At 34.7% G+C, this 23,791-nt stretch overlaps 1 protein-coding gene across 2 annotated transcripts; it reads right to left on the minus strand.

Annotated features, from left to right (window-relative positions):
- Positions 1 to 2,429: 2,429 nt before the first annotated feature.
- On the minus strand, positions 2,430 to 22,748 carry CRISP1 (cysteine rich secretory protein 1). Of its 2 annotated transcripts, none has more exons than XM_033103617.1 (7): positions 22,680 to 22,748; positions 18,904 to 19,032; positions 15,533 to 15,623; positions 14,323 to 14,471; positions 13,008 to 13,105; positions 11,075 to 11,163; positions 2,430 to 2,554 (listed from the first exon to the last, which is right to left on the minus strand). In XM_033103617.1, the coding sequence occupies exons 1-7, from the start codon at positions 22,746 to 22,748 to the stop codon at positions 2,430 to 2,432; spliced, it is 750 nt and encodes a 249-aa protein (XP_032959508.1). The 2 variants fall into 2 exon arrangements, with proteins under 2 accessions (XP_032959508.1, XP_032959509.1); XM_033103618.1 differs by having other exon boundaries at positions 18,904 to 19,022; positions 22,676 to 22,748.
- Positions 22,749 to 23,791: the final 1,043 nt, after the last annotated feature.

Genomic DNA, 23,791 nt, shown 5'->3' on the forward strand with positions numbered 1-23,791 from the left:
TCAATACGATGTCTTGTTTAAAAAGTACAAAATTCTGTTTATAAAATGACCGGAATGAATGAGAAAGAAAAATTTTCAAAATCTAATTTTCTTGTCTCTTTTTTCTACATGAGAATCTGTAAAATCTTCTATTAACTTTTTGTTATTGCCTCATCTGGTGATTCACTGTTTTATTCCATCTGAAGTTTGGAAGAAAATGGCCTTAATGCAAGATCTCTATGTCTTCCTTGTTGTGTGACCATGAGGAAGTCATGAAAAATTTTAGAACCTCAGAGTCCTCATATGTAGAATTCTGATAACAAATTTCACCTCAGAAGGCTGTTGTATAGTTTGTGATATCGTATAAATAACTTAATGTTTACTATACATTTTGCAAAATTCTAAATACCTGAAGATAGTTCCTATCCATTGAGATAATCATTCTACAATTCACAACCTTAAGCCAGAAACCTAAATGCAGTAGAGATTTGCAGAAGTGAAATAGTTTTCTTGCTTCTCAGAGATAATTGGGCTTTACTTAAAGACTACACCTTTTTGATAAATCCTCTATTCCATTTCTACATGAGGCAATTGGATTCGCCCTAGTGAAATTTCTGCACGCCTTTATCGGTTTCTCGCCATAAAAAGATTCGAACATTACAGGCTGATCTGAGTAAGGGAAACACCACATCCCCATTGTAATTCAGTGGTTCAGGGTGTATGATCCCAGAACTGTCCTGAAATTTCTGTACCTTCAGCAGTGAGGGAACAGTAGTGCTCTTCCATGGTAGAGAAAACAAGTCATAACAATGCTGATCCAACTGCTTAAGCCTTGAATACATTTTGAAAATCCACAATGATCCCTAATGCGGGCCAGTTGTCCGTCTGCACATCTTGAATCACTCTATTATACATGCTTCCATATAAATCTGCATAGAACCTGGGTTTTAATGTAGCGCTCCTATAATTGAGAATCAAAGGTGTGTTATTGTTGCCCGTGGCATCACATCCAAATGATTCAGTTTGCCTTTCCTTCAAGTTTCCCTGTAATTTAGATCCATTTTTGTGCCCATTTACTCTCTCCGGAGAACCCAACAACCTAATCAGAATTGTCCTCAGTGGAGCTCTTTACTACCTTTGCTTCCCAGGTCTTCTGGACCTTCATTAGTATATGTATACACACACACACACACACACACACACACACACACACACATACACAAATCTGTTTCTCACAGAACAGTGTTTTGGGGCTCCAGAGTCCAATTTTGAACTCATCCTGAGTGACCCTGGAACATAGCATGAGATTTCCTTCTATGAGTAAGTGTACTGCTGTGATCATGGACATTCCCGATAAGCTCCCGTCATGGGGGTAATGTTGGGAAGCTTTCAAAAAGTTGCACTGTAATTTGTTTCGCATTTCCTTGGAGATATTTAGTACAGGAAGTTTATTTGGGGTCGCTCACACCAACAATTCTCATCCTTGAAGTAAAACTTGGTTTCTGCTATCAGTTTCTTACACGTGATATGACAAATGACAAAAATCTAGGGAATTTTCTTTTATATAAACTTCTAGAAAGGAAGAACACATTTATGAAAAAACAAAAACAAGCAAAAAACAAAAACAAAAACACCCAAACAAAAAATAATCCTGAGACTGGAAACAAAATACCAGCTACTAGGCTCTCTGTGTAGCCATACACTTCACCAATTTCCTTAACATTCAGGTTCACTAATATTTATATCCTCATTTGAAATGAGGGAGACAATATGCTCTATACTATATGGATTGTACCTTGTATATAATCAGTACTGAATACATATTTTGTTAAATTAAGGACACTGTTTCTTTTTTTTCCTGCTTTACAAATGTGTATAGATACAGCAATGAAACAATAAGACATTTAAACCACTTGCAATTAAGCTATACTTACCTTGCAATTAATGAGACTGGACTCGTTGGGTGCTTTGTGGATTATTTTAATGATTGATTTAAAATAGAAGTAAAATTAAGAAGTGAAGAATTATTAATTCATGTAGGTTATGCAGAGAAGACCAACATCAGGGTGTTTGGAGACATGGGAATGCAGGGGAAGGAGTTAAACACAGAAAAACCCTCCTCTAGCACAGGTTATTGTTCAGGGACCCAGTTCTGCCATGAGCTCAATTATGTCAACCTAAGAACTATGCATCACACGATTTAAATATGAGGCAGGTGGTGAACAGGACCTTTCACTCCAACAGTAAGAAAGTTTCAAACAATGTTACTTCAGGATGTATCAGGACTGGAGTGGGTGGCATTGATGCCCATATATGATTAGTGAAATTTAGGACCTCACATATAATTAACCAAATGAAATTAATCAGAAGCTACTGAAGCAAAGTAAGGTAAAAAATACAATCCAGCAGATGTTTTCCCAGCAGCACATTATACCTGTAAATAACAGAGGTTATTTTATCTCAGTGTCACAGAGACAACTAGCTTTGCATAGTTGAAGTGATGGGTGTTTGCATCCAAGTGCCTTCTTTTGTGTCTCACAGTCATAGAATTCATCATAGTAGATGCATGGGTTAGCTGAAAGGGAAAAGCATGTTTACACAATATTAGTCTCTAAAGGTCACAGTCCTGAGGAAAGAGATCAGCTCCTTAAAGACATAAACATAAAATTTATTAACAACAGCTAATTAGTTTAGATTATTATGAGCTAATCAAATTAGAATGGAAAACATGTAATGATTTAAATAAATAAATCATTTATTTTTAATAAATAAAAGTCAGTTAATAAAAGAAAGAAGATGAAAGACTGGTCTGATGTTTAACAGGTTTCTTTAATCACAATTTTTTTTTTGGTAGGACATATCAAAGCAGATTGGAGATGAATCATCTTTATCAATTACAATGTCATTTTGAAATTATCATTATAAGTTATAAAGTGATAAAACTTTTGTTAATTGTAGTCTGCTTAGATGATGCTCTATCTTTTAATACCTAAGGCGTTGCTTTGGATTATTAAAATTAATATCCAGCTATATATGCCAGGGTTTATTTCTGGACTCTCTATTGGATTCCATTGGCACAAGTCTGTCTTTAAATCAGTACCACACTGTTTTGATTACTGTAGCTTTGTAGTAAGTTTTGAAATCAGGAAGTGTGAGTCATCTATAATTGTTCTTTTTAATGAATAAAATTAATAAACAGCCAATGTAAAAATTACATAAAATCCATACATAGGATAGTAAAATATCTCAAATAATCTCTTTACCCAGAGATCACGTTAAGTAACAATGCAGTGGACTCTAGTCTATGAACAGGCACATATGTATATCAATATTTCTTTAAATAAGTTATCCATCATTATCCCACTGTCTTCTATATAGTATTTTGGAGAAATATGATATGCGATGGATTTTTTTCTCTACATTCTCACTAACACTTGTTATCTTTTGTCTTTTTGATACTAGACATTCTACCAGGTGGGAGGTAATAATTCATTGTGGGTTGGATTTGCATTTCCCTGATGATTAAAGATGTTGAGTGTCTTTTCATGTGCCTGTTGGCCATACCAGTATCTTCTTTGGAATAAATGTTTATTTAATTCCTGTGCCCATATTTAAATCGGATTACTTGGATTTTTGGCTGTTGCCTTGTATTAGTTCTTTATATACTTTTGATATTAATCCCTTATCAGATATATGATTTGCAAATATTTTTTCCCATTTTGGAGGTTGCATTTTCATTTTGTTGATGGCTTCCTTTGCTATGCACAAGCTTTTTAGTTTAATGTGGTTCCACTTGTTTATTTTTGCTTTTTTTATCTTTGCTTTTGGTATCAAATCCAAAAAATAATTGCCAATACCAACATTGAGGAGATTGCCTCATGTTTTGTTCTAGGAGTTTTATGGTTTCAAGTTTTACATTCAAGTTTCTTATCTATTTTTAAAAGACTTTTATTAAAATATAGCTAACACAATATTATATTAGTTTCAGTTGTACACCATAGTTATTCAACATTAATCACCTAAAGAAGTGATTACCATGGTAAGTCCAGCAACCATCTGACACTGTACTATGCTATCACAATATTATTGACTATATTCCCTATGCTGTATATCACATCCCCAAAATTTATTTGTTTTATACCTGGAAATTTGAAACTCTTATCCCCCTTCAAATTTCCCCCCTCTTTTAATTTTTCAATTACATTTGACATTCGGTATTATTTTATATTAATTTCAGGAGTACAACACAGTGGTTAGATGTTTATATAATTTAAGAAGTGATGCCCCTGACTAGTCTAGTACCCACCCGGCACTATGCATAGTTATTGCCATACTGTTGACCATATTCACTATGCTTTACTTTACATCTTCATGATTATTTTGTAACTACCAACTTGTATTTCTTAATCCCTTCACTTTTTCCCCAGACCCCACCCACCTATCATCCCAATAAATCTACCACCCATCTGACATCATACATAGTTACTACAATATTATTGACTCTATTCCTTATGCTATGTCCTACATCCCCATGACTACTTTGTAACAACCAATTTGTCCTTAATTCCTTTCCCCTTTTTCACCCATCCTCAACTGCCTCCTATCTGGCAACCATCAAAATGTTATCTCTACATATGAGTTTGTTTCTGTTTCATTTGTTTGTTTATTTTGTTCTTTAGATTTCACTTATAACTTAAATCATATGACATTTGTCTTTCTCTGTCTGACTTACTACAGTCAGCATGATACTCTTTAGGTCTGCCCATATTGTTGCAGATGGCAGATTTCATTCTTTATTTTATGGCTGAATAATATTCCAGATGCACATGTGTACCACCTCTTCTTTATCCATTCATCCATTCAGGGACACCCAGGCTGCCTTCAAATCTTGGCTATTATAAATAATGCTGCAATGAATATATGGATGCACATGTCCCCTTGAAGTAGCGTTTTGGGTTTCTTTGGATAAATACCAAGTAGTGGCATTACTAGGTCCTTCTTTTTCTCTTGTTATAACCTCTGATTTAAAGTCTATGTTGTTTGGTATAAGTATTACTACTTTAGTTTTTTTGTCTGTTTTATTTCCATTTTCATGAAATATGTTTTATTTCCATTTTCGTGAAATATCTTTTTCCATCCTTTTACTTTCAGTTTGTGTGTGTCTTTCGATCTGAAGTGAGTCTGTGGTAGGCAGCATATGTATGGGTCTTGTTTTCTCATTCATTCAGCCACCCTATGTCTTTATTGGAGCACTTAATCCATTTACATTTAAAATAATTGTTGATAGATATGTAGTTATTGCCATTTTATTACTCATGTTTTTTATTTTTTGTCTTTTCATCTTAAAGAAATCTCTCTAAGATACCTTGTACCTGGTTTCTTAGTGATGAACTATTTATCTTTATCTGTCTTTCAATTCTAAATGACAGCTTTGCTGGGTAGAGTAATCTCGGTTGTAGGTCTCTGCTTTCATCACTTGGAATATTTCTTGCCAATCCCTTCTGGTCTGCAAACTTTCTGTTGAGAAATCAGCTGACAGCCTTATGTGAGCTCCCTTTTAGGTAACTAACTGCTTTTCTCTTGCTGCTTTTAAGATTCTTTCTTTGTCTTTAACTTTAGGTATTTTAATTATGATGTGTCTGGGTGTGGGCCTATTCGTGTTCATCTTATTTGAGACTCTGTGCTTCCTGGGCTTGAATATCCAATCACTTTGCCAGGTTAGGGAAATTTTCCATCATTATTCCTTCAAATAAATTTTCGACTCTTTGCTCTCTCTCTTTTCCTTCTGGTATCCTTATTATGTCAATGTTGGTACACTCGATGTTGTCCCAGAGGCCCCTTAACCTGTCCTCATTATTTTAGATTCTTTTTTCTTTTTGCTGTTCTGATTTGGTGTTTTCTGCTACCTTATATTCTAAATCGCTGATTCAATCCTCTATTCTTTATCTCATCTACTTTTGATTCTTTTCAATGTAGTCTTCATTTCAGTTATTGTATTCTTTATTTCTGACTGGGTCTTTTTTTATGTTTTCTATCTCCATTTTCATGCTTCCTATATATTTGTTGAAGTTCTCCCTGAGATCATTGAGCATCCTTATAACCAGTGTTTGGAACTCTGCATCTGGTAGATTGCTTGTCTCCATTTTGTTTAGTTCTTTTTCTGTAAGTTTGTTCTGTTCTTTTATTTGGGACATATTTCTTTGTCTCCCTATTTTGCTGCCTCCCTTTTCCTTTTGTTTCTATGTATTAGGTAGGGCTGCTATAACTCCTGGACTTAGTGGACTGGCCTTATGTAGTAGGCCAGTGGTCCCGTGTCCCTTGTCCCTGGTCACCAGAGCAGGATGCTCCAGGTGTGTCTTTTGTGTGGACTGTGTGCATCCTCCTGTTGTAGTTCAGCCTTGTTTGCTATTTGCACATCAATAGGAGGGATTGACCCTCAGGCTCATTCATTGTGAGGACTGGCCATGACTACAGTGAAGAAGTTGTGGTGCAGGGGCTAACCCTACAGAGCACAATCTGTTTTAGCAGGGCTCTAGTACCTTTGGGTGTGTTGTTTGTGGAGGCAGTAAGTCATGCTCCAGCTTGGTCTGAAGCTTGCCAGTGGGTTTGCCAACCCTAGGGTCTCTTGGGATGGGACTTGCTGTAGGCCAAATTCAGCCATAGCCTGTGCCCTTCCTAGGGCCACCTGATATGAGCCACAGAGCAATCCACAGATGGCCACCTCCTTCGCTGTACTTGGAGATGCCTCAAGAGGCCAAGATGTGAACAAAGGCCAGCTGTTGCTAGTGTCAGGCTAAGGTCTGCTCATCCAGAGGTATGGAACATACCAGAGCCAGATGCTACTTGTTTGGGTTTTGTAAACCCTTGAAAGATTTTAGGAAAATCTGCAGCATGAGCCAAAGCAGATGGTTTTTATGGAGAAGTCACTGGAAATGGCTTGGGTGTACCCAAAATTTGTATAAGGCAGGGTCTCAGGAAATCACCAGGATGTGGTGAACAACATTAGCCAGGTTGAAGGAGACACAAATATGGCACTTGCCTGTGTCTGCATGCCAGGAGGTAGGAGGGCTCAACAAAGAAATAATGGCTTCTCTGTCTGAGTGAAAGCTGTCCCTTCAGCCCTTGCCCTGAATCCAGGCAACTCAATTCCTCCTCGTATGTCCCTGGTGCCTTCCGAGCTGCTGCACATTGCTGGAGCTCAGAGTGAATGGGCCCATCAGAGAGTAAGTTCATACACAGGCCCTTTAAGAGGAACCTCTGGGACTGCAGCTACCCTTCATCTTACTCAGCCACAATCTCTGCTGGTTGTCACAACCAGAAGTTATAGCGACTTTTCCTCCCAGGACTAGAACCCTGGGCTGGGGAACCTGGTGTGGGGCTGGGACCCCTTGCTCCTCTGGGGGTGTGGTCTTCCGGAGCAGAGATATACCTCCTGATTTTTAATGGTTATATGCAGGTGCGGGACCAGCCCTTTCTGCATCTCCATTCCTCCTACCAGTCTTGAGGTGACTTCTTCTATATATATCTTAGCATAGGGCTTCAGTTCACCTAGTCTTCAGGTGATGCTCAATGATGGTTATTCTGTAGTTTAATTGTAATTTTAATGTGGTTTTGAAAGGAGGTAAGCACAGCATTTGCATACTCCTCCATCTTGACCACCTTCTTTTTAATCTACCTTGAGTTAATTTAGTATATGGTGTAAGATAATAGTCTTGTTCCATTCTTTTTCATATGACTTTCTAGTTTTTCCAACATCACTTATTGAACAAACTCTCCTTTACTTTTGTATGTAGTAGGGTCCTTTGTTGTAAATTAATTGACCATATTTGTATTGGTTTATTTCTGGGCTCTTTCTTTTGTTCCATTGTTCTTTGTGTCTGTTTTTATGCTAATACCATGTTGGTTTGATTACTAAAGCTGTGTAATGTAGTTTGAAATCAGGGAGTGTGACACTTCCAACTTTAGTTTTTTTCCTCAAGATAGGTTTGGCTATTTGGTGTCTTTTGTGGTTTCATACAAATTTTAGGATTGATTGTTTTATTTCTGTGAAAAATATCAGTAGAATTTTGATGGGGATTGTACTGAATCTGTAGATAACTTAGGGTAATGTGTACATTTTAGCAATATTAATTCTTCCAATCCATGAGTATTCAGTACATCTCTATTTATTTATGTCTTCTTTAATTTTTTTCATCAATGGGTTATAATTTTCAGTATATAGATCTTTCATTTTCTTGGTTAAAATTTTTCTTAGGTATTTTATTCTTTTTGATACAATTGAAACTAGGATGGTTTTCTCAATTTTTTTCCCCTGATAGTTTGTTATTTGTATACATGAACCTTACTCATTTTTGTATGTTGATTTTGTATCCTATAACTTTACTAAATTCAATTATTAATTCTCACAGGCTTTTTTGTTTTTTTTTTTGGTGGAGTTGTTAGGATTTTCAATATAAAATATCATGTCATCTGCATATAAAAACTGTTTTACTTCTACTTTTCTGATTTGAATGTCTTTGGTTTCTTTTTCTTGCCTAGTTACTCTAGCTAGGACATCCAATACTGTGTTAAATAAAATTGGCAAGAAAACATACTTGTTTTGTTACTGATCTTAGTGGAAAAGCTTTCAGCTTTTCATTATGATTAATATGACGCTTGCTGTGTATTTATCATATCTAGCTTTTATAATATTGAGATAAGTTTCCTTCATATCCAGTTTATTGAGAGCTTTTATCATAAAAGAGTGTTAAATTTTGTCAAATCCTTTTTCCCCCCCGTATCCATTGAGATGACCATATGATTTTTATTCTTCATTTTGTTATCATGGTGTGTCATGTTGGCTGATTTGTGGACATTGAACCATCCTTGCATCCCTGGAATAAACCTTACTTGATTATGGTGTATAATTTTTAAAAATGTATTGTTGCCTTTGGTTTACTAATATTTTGTTATTTTTGTACCTGTGTTTATCAGAGATATTGGCATGTAATTTTTTTATTTTTTATTTTTTTTATTGTAGTGTCCTCTGATTTTGATAGCAATCTAATTTTGGCCTCAAAAATGACTTTGGACATACTCTCTCCTCTTTGATTTTTTTAGATGAGTTTCAAAAGTATAACCATTGATTCTTTGAATATTTGGCAGAATTCAGCAGTGAAGCCATCTGGTTCTGGACTTTTTGTTGGGAAGTTTTGATTTCTGATTCAATTTTCTTACTAGCAATTAGTTGGTTTAGATGTTCTATTTTTCATGATTCAGTCTTGGTAGGTTGTGTGTCCCAATGAATCTATTTATTTCTTCTAGATTTCCCAATTTGTTGACTTGTAATTGTTCATGATAGTCTTTTTTTTGAGCCTTTTTATTTATGTGCTATCAGTTGTAGTATCTTCTCTTTTATTTCTAATTTTGTTTATTTGAATCCTCTCTCTTTTTTCTTGGTAAGTGTAGCTAATATTTTTTTTTCTATTTTGTTTGTCTTAAAAAAACAGTTATTAGTTTTATTGATTTTCTTCTATTTTTTTGTCTATTTCATTTATTTGTGCTCTAATATTTGTTATTTCCTTTTACTAAATTTGAGCTTAATTTGTTCTTCTTTTTGTAGTTCTTTGAGGTACAAAATGAAGTTATTTACTTGAGCTCTTTTTTGTTGTTAATATAGGTATTTACTGTTATGAATTCCCTCTTAGAACTGCTTTTCCTATAGTTATATATATTGTATAAATTATATTAATTTACGTAATTTCCCGTATTTTATAAGTAGAAACTTTATTTTCATAAAAGTTTTTTGAATTGTACTAAATTGGTTATATCTGCACATCCAGGTCTTATATTTTGAACATTGTTTGCACTCTAGTGTATCTCAATCTTAGATATGTATTCTTCTCTAACTCTCATCTTTTCATGCATTTATAGGTGAGTAAAGGACATAAGATATGTACATTCTACATCATAGGTTAAATCTTCTTGAGTAATACTTCTCTCTTTTCTGTTCTTATTTTACTTCTTTTACCCTGTCATACTACTGTAGACATTCATTTTAATCTCTTAGACACAAAAACCTACTCCATATCCCCTAACACAGATAATTAGTACATATTTTATCTTTCTCCAAATATATTTCTTTTTAAAACTGGGGTACAAAAAGTAAAGTTGAAAGTGAGAGAAAGAGAAATACAGAGAAAAAGAACAGAGAACAATGAGAAAGAGAAGATTACACACACACACACACACACACACACACACACACACACACGTATGCATACATACATGGAGCGAGAGAGAGAGATTGAGAAAGAGAATTTTTTTCCTTGCTTTAAAAGAGAACAGAATGCCTGGTCTGGTGAAGAACAATAAAACTTCTGGCATTCCAAATCTGAAGATGAAGGATATTTTACCTGGATTTGTCATTTCTCCACAAACTTATTAAACTTATTTTATTAACATTAATCTCAGGGATTGAGAAATTATGTTTGCAGGAGGCTCCACAAGAAGAAACTTTTGCTATCTAAGGGAATAAACAGGTAATTGAAACTCATTTAGTTAAGCTTAGGTAAGATTTACTTAAGAAATATAAGAAGGTATTGCAAGGAATAGTGTGATCATCAACTAATACCTTCCGATGTGTCAGTGGGAACATGGAAGAATAAGGATCACTCAGTAAGAAATTACAAGCTATAACAAGGTCAAGCAGGAGGGGAGTTATGGAGCAACAAGCAATCTGAGAACACTGGTAACCTGAAAGTGAAATGTCTAATTTCAGTGTGTAATAAGAGAGCCCAGAAACTTTTTACAGAACAGAGAAAAATTTACACTTAGGTTAACATTTTATCTAGGGTGCTTCTATTAGGTTCTTTATGTTTTAGGGTGGAAACTTGAGTTTAGACCTAGTTATTCTAATTTTCATTCCAATAGATGTAATCAATGGTATTCATGGTCACTCTGGGGAGGGAGAAGGGAAATCAAGTAACGTTGAAGTTTCCTGTGAAATTGAGATGAAATTTATAGGAAAGTGCAACATTTTAAAATGTTTGATTTAAAGGGCACGTGGCTCCCAGATTAACAATCAGCATTAAGCAAACCAAGATGTGAAACTTACTACAAAGCTTATCTTCACAGTCATTTGGACAATCTCCACATGGATTTCCCCTCTTATAAGGTTTATTCTTTTTGTCAGGTTCATTTCCCCTTAAAAAAATAAGTTAAAAAATGGTCCAATAAAATTGATGTTTGGAAAATGCATAAGAATTTACTCACTATTTATAATCAATTTTAAGAACTACTTTTGAAAACCTTATATATATATACATGTATATATATATGTATATATATATAAAACAATAATAATCTTTAAGATAGATTTAAGATTTCTAGGCTTACAATGATGATAATTTATATTTTTGAATGTACAACAGGCAACTCTGGTATCCTAACAATATTTTGAGGCAGTTTGCACCTCTTTGTACAGTCGAGTCCTAACAAGACCGGGACCTGTGAAGAATCAAGTTCTAAGAAGCAGAAGGGCTTTAGAGCCATTTACAATAGGAAACTTTTTGTTACTTATATGCATAAGTCATGTAAAAGGGCATGGTTCTTAACAATGTTAAGAAATATTTTAAGTGAGTGGAGATGTTTTAATTTCATCTTGTATTATGTCATGTATTATGTCATAAGAAACTCGATATGTTAGTGTCCTTCATAGAAACAAATGAAATATTATAAAAAATAAAAGTACATCAGCAAGGCTAAATCTAAAGAGTTGGAGGAAAGAGTGTGAAGATGAGAATTTCCAGTTCTGAGAAATTTGAAATTTCAGGAAAGACAGGTTTACCAGCAGGTATGCAAGAAAACAATGCGGATGAAAGCTGATTCTTACTTAATATCACTTAAAAAATAAAGTAAATGTTCTTGTTGAGAGAACATTCTATATATATTTTCTCTTTGATATTTAAATTGCTAAAATTTTACCTTATAAGAGAAACTTATTACTTAATTCGGTAAAGCATTTTGTCAGAAAAGTGGCCAGAATCTTGGCCAAGAAAATGCTTCTACCACAACTTCATGTATTCTACTTTTTTTTTTGTATTGTCAGAAGTTCACCACAGACCACCAGCCCCTTTAAAGATTTAGTACAATTAACATATTATAGATGCAGCAGATCTTACTTTCCTCAGCACCAATTACATAGATAATAAAATTAACTACTGAAATTATCTATTAACTACTGAATTAAGTATTAACTACTGAAATTAACTATTAACTACTGAAATCAAGACATGATAAGACCAGAAATAATTCATCTGGAGTTATTAAATGAGTATATTATATATATTGAATCCATAGTGACATTGGAGACTTCAAAGTGTAAAGGTGATAGTATAGTATCAGATAAATCATTTTCATCGGTTCATATTGAACATCATTTATTGTGTGACACATGTGGGAGACAGCGGTTAAATTCCATGGGGAAAAAGGAGTACACCTGCCCCTCACTGAAGCAATCAAGATTATTTATTTTAGGAATTGTTACTCACTCTGTTGATAACATGTAAATTTAATTTCTAAAGAAAACACATATACCAATAATTACACTAAAAAGCTAAATACAAGAACACTGGCTTTTTTTGTTCATTCTTGATACTTCTCTGCATTTCTGTCCTTGAATTCTAAAAGTACTCTGTTGAACCCTTGTTTCTTTGCTTAAGCTAGCTCAGACTTGTTTCCCTTAACTAATATTACTTGAAGAATCAATAACACATAGCAAGACTAGTGATAATAGTTCTGAATTCAAACATTCTGTTTATGATATATAGATTTATTTAGAAAAATATGATGTAAAGAAAAGTGTCTATGTGTGTGTGTGTGTATGTGTGTAATGCTGTAGATAATTGGTAAATGACATTTTATCTCTAAAGTTCTGTTTGACTGAAATAAAATATTTATTTGATTTTTTAAATAATGTTTGAGAAACTAGATTAAATGAGGGAGTCTGGTTCTAAAAGCTATGAGAAACCAAGCTGTACAATACCTACTCATGACAATAGTGACAAACATAGAGATATTGAGGTAATATTCTATGGCAGCATAATGACACTCCACAGCCAATGAGGTAAGAAGTAGCCCAAATTAGCTGCAAAATAGAGATTATTTTATTATTAATTTTACAATTTGCCAAATGATTACAATATGAATAGTGTTATCTATAATTGAAAATACACACCCTTGCTTTTAGGATACTTTGAGCATATTTACGAGGAAGTCATAGAAACAGAAAGATACCCATGTGTTTAGATAATACACGTACATATGCATATTTGATGGCTATCATTGACCCTGGATCATTCTCTTCTTCTTATCAAATCTATATGGAAAATCAGATAACATGATAAAGGCTGATTGGTGATTGTATAAAAATCAAAACCTAGAGGAAACTTTACTTAATCAACAGAAAACAAGCATAGTGCAGAGTAATGATTTGGAAGATGAAGGAATGATATTTACTGAACAAATCACTGAACAGATATCTGTATACCAATGTTTATAGCAACATTATTCTCAATAGCCAAAAGGTGGAAACAACCTAATTAATGATGGATCAATAAACAGGTAGTGTATACATACAATGAAATTTTTTTCAGCCTTAAAAAAGAATAAAATTCTGACACATTTTATAACATTGATAAACATGGATTGAGGATATTATGCTAAGTGAAATAAGGGAGACAGAAAAAGATAAATATTTTATAATTCCAATTATTGAGGTATCTACAGTAGTCAAATTTATAGAGACAGAAAGTAGAATGGTGGTTGCCAGAGGAAAGGGAGAGGGGTGAATGGGAAGTTATTGTGTAATGGGTACAGAGTTTTAGTTTAGGAAGATGAAAAATTCTGGAGATGGATGTGGTGATAGTTGCATAACAATTTGAATGTAATTAATGCCACTGAACATTAATGCTACATAATTTAAAAATGGTTAAAATAACAATTTTTATTATATGTTATATACAATTTTACCATGAGAAAAATAAACTAGAAAGAAGGGGTTCTCTGTATTATAAGGCACTATTATTGTCATTCTTTACAAATATAATTTATAAATGATATTGATATTTTATGATTTTGTTACTTCCCAGAAAATCAAATGTGTAAAGAAGGAAACATCTTCCCTAAGTCATCTATTAAGGGAATCACATTTCCTTGTGTTGCAAATTATAAGAGGACCTCAGTGGGTTGAGTGTAAGTTTGCAAAATGTGGGAGGATGATTTTCCTTGGTTCTCAGTCACCTATTTTTCGCACACGCTTATAGTCACTTAACCAATGTGTGTATTTGTCAGTACACAGGTTACCTGAGTGTAATGATCAACTGTGATGTCGTCATCCTCTGATGGCCATTCCCCATGCGTGAAATATTTAGACTCATTGTACCAGAGTCCAATTACATTTGACCATGTCGTAAGATAAGTTGTCAAATGCTTGTTTTCTCCACAAAAAGTATCTGAAAAGAGGGAAAAGGGCTGGGTCATACTCTCAAAACTTGGAAACATTTTACAAAGATCCTTCCCTCATTTTTATTTTATAAATGTATCTGTCATTGGTCATCCAAGCAATGTCTTATAAGAGGCCAACTCAGTTGGATCTCTGTTGGCAGACATCTTTCTCATTGATGAATGAACTTCTGGTCTGGTGAGAAGTTGACAGTAGGAAATGATATGTCAGCTGGGAAATCATATCAATCAACATTATAGTCTCTGCCACTTCCAAGCTGATATAACAGGGTCCATGGTTTCAAAATAGCCACACAAAGGTAGTATTCACCATGTAAGGACCTTGAAATAAACATTTGCTCATTTAGCCATCCACTTGTGATGTGGGCTCTTGATCAAACATGGTATTTTGGAGTGATCTGCCTTTTTCTGGAGAAGGGACAAAGACTCACATTGCTAATTCCATGCTCAACAATATTGGGCCATGATGCTCAATGAACTATAAATATAGAAGCTTCACTAGTATTTTAAAAATGTTTGGTAATAAGCAAGTATCTCATAAATATTATTAATCTCTACTTGTGTAGGAAGTACTATTGGTTTTCTTAGAAACGAGCTGTGATCTAACTAATATAAATGCCATAAATTGGACTCATTTTTGAGCACTTAAAATTGTTCTCTGGGCAGCTCAGTAGAGTTGAATATAACTTACTTCTCAACTGCACTAGTGCTCTAAAACTTAAGATATGTTGATATTGTGGGTAGCTGAAATAACTACATAGTTTGGAAACCGTCAAGCTATCTCTCCAGTCATTATTGTATTACTCAGTTATTCTGTGACACTGAGAGTTTTAATTCTTTTCTTCTGATGAAAAAAATCTGAAATTTGAAAATTTGAATATCCAGAGTAAAAAATTAATATTAATGAAACAATGTAGTGGGCCACAATTCACTGCCGTTTATGGGGCAAATGTAAATGTAGACTGGATGACTTCATTTACACTTTCCATGTTATTTAACAATCCCTGAGGACTTTTGAACACAAAGGTGGATCATATAGACATATACTTACTTGTAATTCGTCTCTTAAGAGCGTTGCTCACTGCCAAGTTACAATACTTTGACAACTTGTTGGCATTTTGTGCAGCTTCTTCACTCCAACTCTGCAGTGGAAGAGTAAAATACAAACATATGATCTTAACATTTCCAATATAAGATTCTAGTTTATTGTTTCTAAAAATCGAAGGCTAGCAATATCCTCAATTGTATCAGATAATTGTAATAATAATACTACTCTTAAATGTTTTGGTTGGAAGAGGAAGACAAAATTTCCAATTCATTGTTTTAGCCCTTGAATTTACACCATAAAAATTTGGTAATAAAGTCCAGATGCAGCTTCTCTCTGAGAAGTATTAAAGTCACTAACTAAATGCTTCTAGTAAAACAAACCAGGGTTAAAAATCCTTCCTATGATTTATTAGTAGTTTTACCTCTGACATATTATTTAATTTCTTTGACTCTCAGTTTCTTCATCTATAGAATGTAACCCATAATTCGTACCCAATAATTTGTTCAAAAGTTACAATATGATAATTCTTGCAATATAATTGTTATGTGTGATAAATTTTATGCTACATGCTCAATAAATAAATCATGGCTGTGATTAGAAACAAGTGCAGTGTCACATATCTCCATATAAAATTATGAACAATAAAAAAATTATAGCTAATACTACATACCGGGACCTGTTACCAATGCTGTATGTAAATTCTCTCATTTTTATCCACAGCAACTCTACAAGGGAAATACTATTATTACCCTCATTTGCAAATGAGGAAATTGAGGAACAGAGATGTTGCATGCTTTTTCAATATGACATAACAAATAAGTGGCAAAAAGAGAATTGGAATGTGGGTTATTCTGGCTCCAGAGTATGTGCTCTTAACTCTCAGTGTATGTCAGTTATTCAGACTTGAAACATTTTGTTTGGTATATCTCCAAGTCAGATGAAAGGCAGAAAGTCTGTATCACTAGTTACGGGAGTCTGTGACAAATACTCTCCCTAACACTCTTTCCTCCATATTGTGTACATCCATTTAAAAGACTGTCACCATATCTGTGTCCAACACATTGCCAGCAAAAGTTGTGGAGTTTGTGTTTTGCGGTAGAATTTTCCATAAATCATTCAGCCACTCTTTAGAATAATTTTTGGATGGCACCCTAACTTAGCTTTTCAGTATATTTCCTGGCATCAAAAAAGTTTACCTAGTATATGTATATGCTGTTATCTGTGTCAGTTTCATAGAAATACACCTGAGGTGGATGAACTCAGTAAACTGAGAGATAATTTAAGTAACTCATTAGCTTAGGATCAAAGTAAAAACATGGTTTTGTAGGGTTTGATTATTTCATTTAAGAAAAGTTGTATGTTAATAATGGATACATCTAACTGACGAAATAGAGATGACACAACACATCCCATTAGGGCCTAAGATCTCCTGGCAGTAGGAATACCATCACTGTCCTCACTAGTGAAAAAATCTTGCCTATTATGACCAGGTTACCAACTGATTAAGACAGGAACTGATCTGGCTAACTTACAGCTGATTGCTTGTTGTGCATGCTGTGATGACACGCTACCCTTTCTGCACTGAAGCACTTACTTCCTCTTACACTGGGAGTCCTGCCCACAGACAGCTCTACTATCTCTCCTCACTAAAAAATTGTCCTATCCATGAGCATAATCCCTTCCCTGGGGCAACCCCTATCCAACAGCTAGATGGAAATGCCAGGCCACCTCCTTCCAACTCAGGAAAACTCAGAAGCGTTGTCTTCGTTGTATCGTTTCCCATGGGATTAGCTGAGGCCTCTGTTGGAACTACAGCATAGCCCAACTTCTCCCTATGCCCATTGCTGCTTCTCTCTCTACCTCCATAGGTAGGTGTAAATCTGAACATTGTTCCCCAATAAACATCCTGCATGCTAATCTCCATCTCAGTCTGCTTGTCTTATCCTATAAACTGCCTGCAACGTTCATTACATATAGTCTGTTGTTCAGACCTCTTTGAGGAAGCTCTCTTGGACATTACCTCTGATTAATGTTGATAAAATCCTCTGTTTATTGTAATACATCCCTGATTAAAATCACAAGTGAGTATTTATTGTTATTGCACCAAAGCTAAGAATTCTGGTTTTAACAAGTGGCTTTATTTAATCAGGTTCTAACCCAATGCACAGAAACTTATCTTCTGTTTTGGAAAATCTCTGCCTGGCAGTTGTGATGGGATCTTCAGCCCTACTGTAATTCTATTATTTCCTTCCTATCCATGTCCTATGCATTGTTTCTCTGAGGTTCAGATTCATCATCTGTAAAATGGAAATAACAGTATTTAATCACAAAATTATTGAATTAAATATTAATCTAAGAAGGTTATAGAAGAATGACTGTCAATAAGTACGCACAATATGCCTGTCAGATGCAACAACACTCACAATGCAATAATGCCTATGATAGCTATTGATTTTTATTGTGTTGGATTCTAAGGTAACCAAGAGATGAATTTTGAAATCATCTTTTCTATTCACTTGCTTCCTCTCCTTCAACATTTGCATGAGGAAGCTATCCCTTAGAATCACCCTCCAGAGCCTGCACTATTTCTAGCCCTCACTACTTTAGGTCAGCCCAGGGTTCAAGGAACTAGGATAAGGTTTCCCAAAAACCTAAGTGATATTTCTGTGAGTAACATTTGTGAGGCTCATCACAAGACCTCCCTAAATTTGTTTTGAGAGACCTCCCTAAATTTGTTTTGTTTTACAACATCTAGCCTGCTCACACACGAGGTTTATAGTGAAAAGACAATTTCTGTCTCCTTTTAAGGGGTTTAAGGGAACTGGGAAATAGATTTGTCAATATTTATTTACCTGGCAGCATCACCTGGCTGAGAATCTGAACATCTGGATTCTCAAATGAGTGTCTGAGCCTCTGGGCTGCTGCCCAATGAAGACAGCTAGGAAATGCCTCAATAACTTGTTAAACTAAGTTTGCTCTACTGACTATACTGACTGGGGACTTGGCATGGTCTCCATCCCAGACCTCCCACATCTGGATCTCAGAGCGTGGGGCCCAGGACCCTGCGCTGTACCAAATTCTTCCGCTGATTCTGAAGCACACTCAAGTTCAGGAAACACTGTCCTAGGGTGCAGTGAATGAAGCCAGGCTGTCTGAGTTGCAATTGATGCTATGTTGTTTACTAACTGTACGATTGGGGACATTTACTTACTTACTTCCTCTGGGCCTCTGTTTCTTCTTCTGCTATGCCACAGGTTTGCTTGTGAAGACCAAACTTTTAGTATATTGCATTTGAATGGGACTTAATAAAGCTCAGTAAACACCATTACTATGTACTATTGTCATCATTATTGCTGCTGTTTAATTAATCTTACCATTTTCAGCATGTTGCTGGCAGGTGGTATTACTCCTCTCCTGAGGGTATTATGTAGAACAACGATTTCTCCTTGGACAGTTGGTGAGTCAGTGCGGACTGTATCGTAAGTCACTATTGCTTGTTTGGCCTGTTACCAGAATATTATTAATTAGTCTTACTTCTCTTAAGTGCAATTTTTCATGTATAATACATTACTTGCAGACCTATACACAATATTCATTTATAGTCCACATTGAATGAAGAATGATCGACAGCATTTTAAAATTTACGTTGTCTCAATATGTTAGTTTCCATTTCTCCAGTGTTAGTGTTGAGGATTTCTGAATGTCAGTCTGACATTATACAAGTCTATAGAATAGCACACCGGATAGTCTGTGATTGAGGTTTTTAAATGTATGATCGGTACTTTGGACCATGTTGAAACACTTTTTATTGGGCAATCTGAATCACAGTAGAAGATGTTTTGATATCATACTTTTTACGGACTTCTTTTCCTTGGCTCATTCCCTACCATACCTTCTCGAAGTGCTCTTTGCTTTTCACATAAACCATTTACACTTGACTTCTTATTTAAAGATATGTGTCTGGGAAAACCTAATCTAAGAGATTCATTATTAAGTACAAAACCTCAAGTGTCTGTAACTCAGATTTTACATCTTTGTCTTATTCATATGAGAAAACATTAATATTTGCATTTGTATATGTAAGTAGAAAATCAGATTCAAATCAGTAACAATCCAGAATTTGTGACTGTTTTTTAAATTTGTTTATCTTTTATTCAATAATTCACAGACAAAAGAAATAAATGGCCTTAATGTGTAGGTTGCATTAATTGCAATAGAGAGCAGCTTCTTTTTTTCTGATATATCACATGCACTTCATATCAATAAAGAATGATTCCATACAAAATGTCAGTAGTGCCAAAGTTGAGGTATTCTTCTTTGAAACAAATCCTATTGGAGTCACCGACAAGCTCAATATGAAAATCAATATATTGTTTAATATCTTTATCCTACTTGGTCTACTGGCTAAGTAGGACTCCTTTGACTAAGCTGTCAGTGTAGAAATAGTCTTTTTCTTAGTGTAAGGGACATTCTCTTCATTTTCCTCCTACCTCTCAGACTTCATTTCCCTGAATTGACTGTGGTTACAGCCTCCTACTGCGCTCCCAGAATTAGCACACGCCGTATCACCTCTACACCTCCTTCTCACTCTCCAGTCTTTCACAGTTCATTCTCCAGTCATCAACCAGAGTAAACATTTCAAAATATACACACAATAGAGTCACTTTCTGTTAAAAGTCTTTGACAGTTTCCAAGTCTTAGACAGAAGAACTAAATCTTTAACAAATGCTATGACGACTCTGCTGGCTTCCCAAGCTCTATTCAGGACATGCTCCCCTACTGTTTCTTCTCTGCTTTTGTCTCAGTGATTTTCTTTTTTTTTTTTTTTCCCTATTTTCAATCATTTTATTTTTATTTATTTTTTATTTTTGTATTAGTTTCAGGTGTTCAAAACAATGTAATAGACATTTCACCCCTCACGAAATGATAACCCCCCTCCCCCCATCTATTGCCCTCTGACATCATACATATCTATTCCAATTCCATTGACTTTATTCCCTATGCTGAACTCCATATTCTGTGACTTTATATATATATTATATATATATATATATAATATATATATGATATATATATATATGATATATATATAGTCATATATATATGAAATTATGGTTTATATATATATAGTCATATATATATACATATATATATATATATATATATATATATATATGAAATTACGGTTGCTAGATGGGAGCAGGGTGGGATGAGGGAGAAGGGGAGGGGATTAGGAAGTGATTTTCTTTTAGTTAGTCCAAAGTGCCTGTTTCCATCCCACCTCAGAATATTAGCCTTAGCCTGTCTCTTAGTTGGTATGCTCTTTCATCTTGCTCTACCAAGCAATGCCAATTTACCCTTCAGATCTGAGGCCTTACCTAACCTAATGACCAGATAAGTCATAAATTACATCAGATGAGATCAAATCAATTTAACAACTTGATTGCAACTCCCTATACTTTTCCTTGAAAGACTTTATTTTATAACATCTGATGGAAATTTCCAGATTCTGATGGAAAACTTTGTATCTCGGTAAAAAACTATTTCTGTGCAGTTAAATGCCTGGTATCCCCGTGAACTCTTAACATTGCAGGGAAGTTTAAAATAACGTTCATTATAGACTGGCCTGGTGGTCAGTCTATATGTATCACAGTGTTTGTTTGTTTATTCATTCATTCATTTTTGGACAAATTGGAACATCTTAATTTAGTTTAAGTGGGATTCATGTTTAAAGTTTATGTGATAAATTTGCATTTGGGCTTAATTTGTCTTATCTTCTTGTTTTCATTTAAAATCCTTAAACCTTCATTTTGTGAGCAAACTGTGTATAAAATTGCATACAAATGTTCCAATAATCATCTAGCTACACAATGTATATATGTTGTTTTATCAATGTCTTCAATTCTTTTGTATCTTTCCTTTGTATTCTTAGCCAGTATTGGATCACGCTCTTGTGCCCTTGAATGGGAGGGGTTCTACCGATCTACTTTTTGATCTAGGCTTTTAACTATGATGTTGATTCCTTCTTTCACATGGTAACCTGGATCAGGCTGTCTCCCAGAACTTGGGCTTAGTGGCCTAGACCAGCTTAGCATTAACTAGGCTTTAAAGGCAAATACAGCTTTTTCACTGTCTGTCTTTTTGTTTTTCTTTTTCTTCTGGAATGGTCTCTATCTGTGCTTCAGCTCAGCCTTTCCTGACTGTGAAGTGTGAAGATCCCCGCTCCACATTGGGAGAGTAAAGTGGGCAGAGAATCAGAGGGAAGGAAGGAGAAGTTTTCTTCAAGTCTCTACTTCCAGCTTACAGGAGGATTGTAGGGTTTTGGATAAGAGCTCTACCTGGTTTCTTTTTGGGGAAGAGGTGTGAGTAATGTGATCCAAACTACACCGCAGTAGACACACATGGATTTTCTTTCATTCATAATATTAAGTTCTTTCCACTTTGACTTCTCCGTTCTAGCACATAAAAAAATAAAAACCACTCATTTTCTATAACAAAGCTATTGACTTCAGCTCATAATAAAAATATTTTGGGTACATTAAAAATATAATATTTTCTATATATCATTGAGGTTATTTAGGGGTACATATTGGCTGAGTATAAAATATTAGGGACTTACTCATTATTATCCCATTGAGTGTTTTGTTTCTGTTTTCTGACTGTTGCACTTCTTGTTTTCAATAATTAATGAGATTCAGGCCTCATATATTTATTTAATTGTTAATTGCTCCTCACACTTCTCTGCTTGCTGTTAACACCTTTCATTTTAAATTCGATTCTGATGTGTTAAAATCTTGTTCTAATCACAGATCAGGTAGCTCAGTTTGGGTATTGATGAAATACTTACCTTTCCCAGGTAAACTAAACAAAAGAGTATTTTTTCCCCATGTAGTTATGGTAGCTAAACTCCATGGCCCATGGAGCTAAACTACTTAAGTTTACTTTCAGGCTCTTCCACTTCCTAGTTATCTGAACTTTGTTATGTGATTTAACTTTTCTCTGTAATGTAGGATTGAGAATAGTAGGGCTGTGATGAGAACTAGGTGAGTAATGGTTGTAGCGTACTCACAACAGTGCCTGTAACAAAGTGAGTTTTACTATAGGATTAGCACTTATTTTTTTCTAGGAAGTAATTATGAAGCATACCAACCTCATAGCTTCTTATAATCAAAACAGGCAGAAAGCCAGCAGCCAAAAACAAGCAGTGGTGCATTGTCATCCCTGAAAAATAATATCATTTTTGATTATTGCCAACTCCTGGGATAAAGTTTTGTAATAACTTGTAATAAGTCTTGTTTTTTAACCACTTTTACATATATTTTCATTTTCTGCAAAAAAGAGACCTGCTGAATTAGAACAAGGTTTAATATGGTAGTTATCAGGATCAAGAGGAGAAGACAGAACTGTGATTGGAAGAATAATAGAGGTAATGTCTTAATCCCTTAAATATGTTGTTAAATATATTACATTATGTGACCAAAGATAATAATCGACTGATTTTAAAATAAGGACTTTATCCCAGGTTATCTATGTGAGCTCAACGTAATCACAAGGGTACTTAAATGTGGAAGAGGGAGGCAATGTCAATGATGGATCATGAGAAAGACTTGACCAGCCATATTGACTTGGAAGATAGAGGAAGCAACCATACGCCAAAGAATAAGGGTGACATCTGGAAGTAGGGAAAAGTAAGGACATGGGTTCTCCCATAGTGTCTCCCTGCTACATCTTGATTTTAGCCCAGTGAGAGCCATTTAGACCTCTGACTTCCAGAACTGTAAGATAATACATTTGTATTGGTCTAAAACACTATGCTTGTAATATTTTGTTATAGTAACAACATGACTCTAATATAAAAACACAAGATTAGATTTGAATTCCCTATTGCATGTAGAGAAGAGCTATGAAATTGGTACTAGTAATTCCTGTGCATGATTTAGAGATACTCTGTAATATCTGATCACTCTGCTAAGAGTTTGTCTTTGGGAGTCAAGCAAATCAGAGCTAATACACACCCTCTCCTTTATTTCTATTTGATAGAGGTTGCTGACTCTAGGATATTCAGAAGTATAGATTATTAGATTTGGTTGGCGTCTTTTTTTCACAATCTACCTAGATTCTTTCTGAACCCATCCGGCTGAATGGTAAGTAAAAAAGGCTAACTATTTGGTTCTCATTTTAAGGAAAACCTTCAAAGAGCAGATTAAATGATTTGGGCAGCATAATACACATGATGTGTTTTTGCCATTGTTCTCAAGCTTC

The sequence above is a fragment of the Rhinolophus ferrumequinum genome, chromosome 3, assembly GCF_004115265.2.
Source record: "Rhinolophus ferrumequinum isolate MPI-CBG mRhiFer1 chromosome 3, mRhiFer1_v1.p, whole genome shotgun sequence".
Classification (NCBI taxonomy): Eukaryota; Metazoa; Chordata; class Mammalia; order Chiroptera; family Rhinolophidae; genus Rhinolophus; species Rhinolophus ferrumequinum.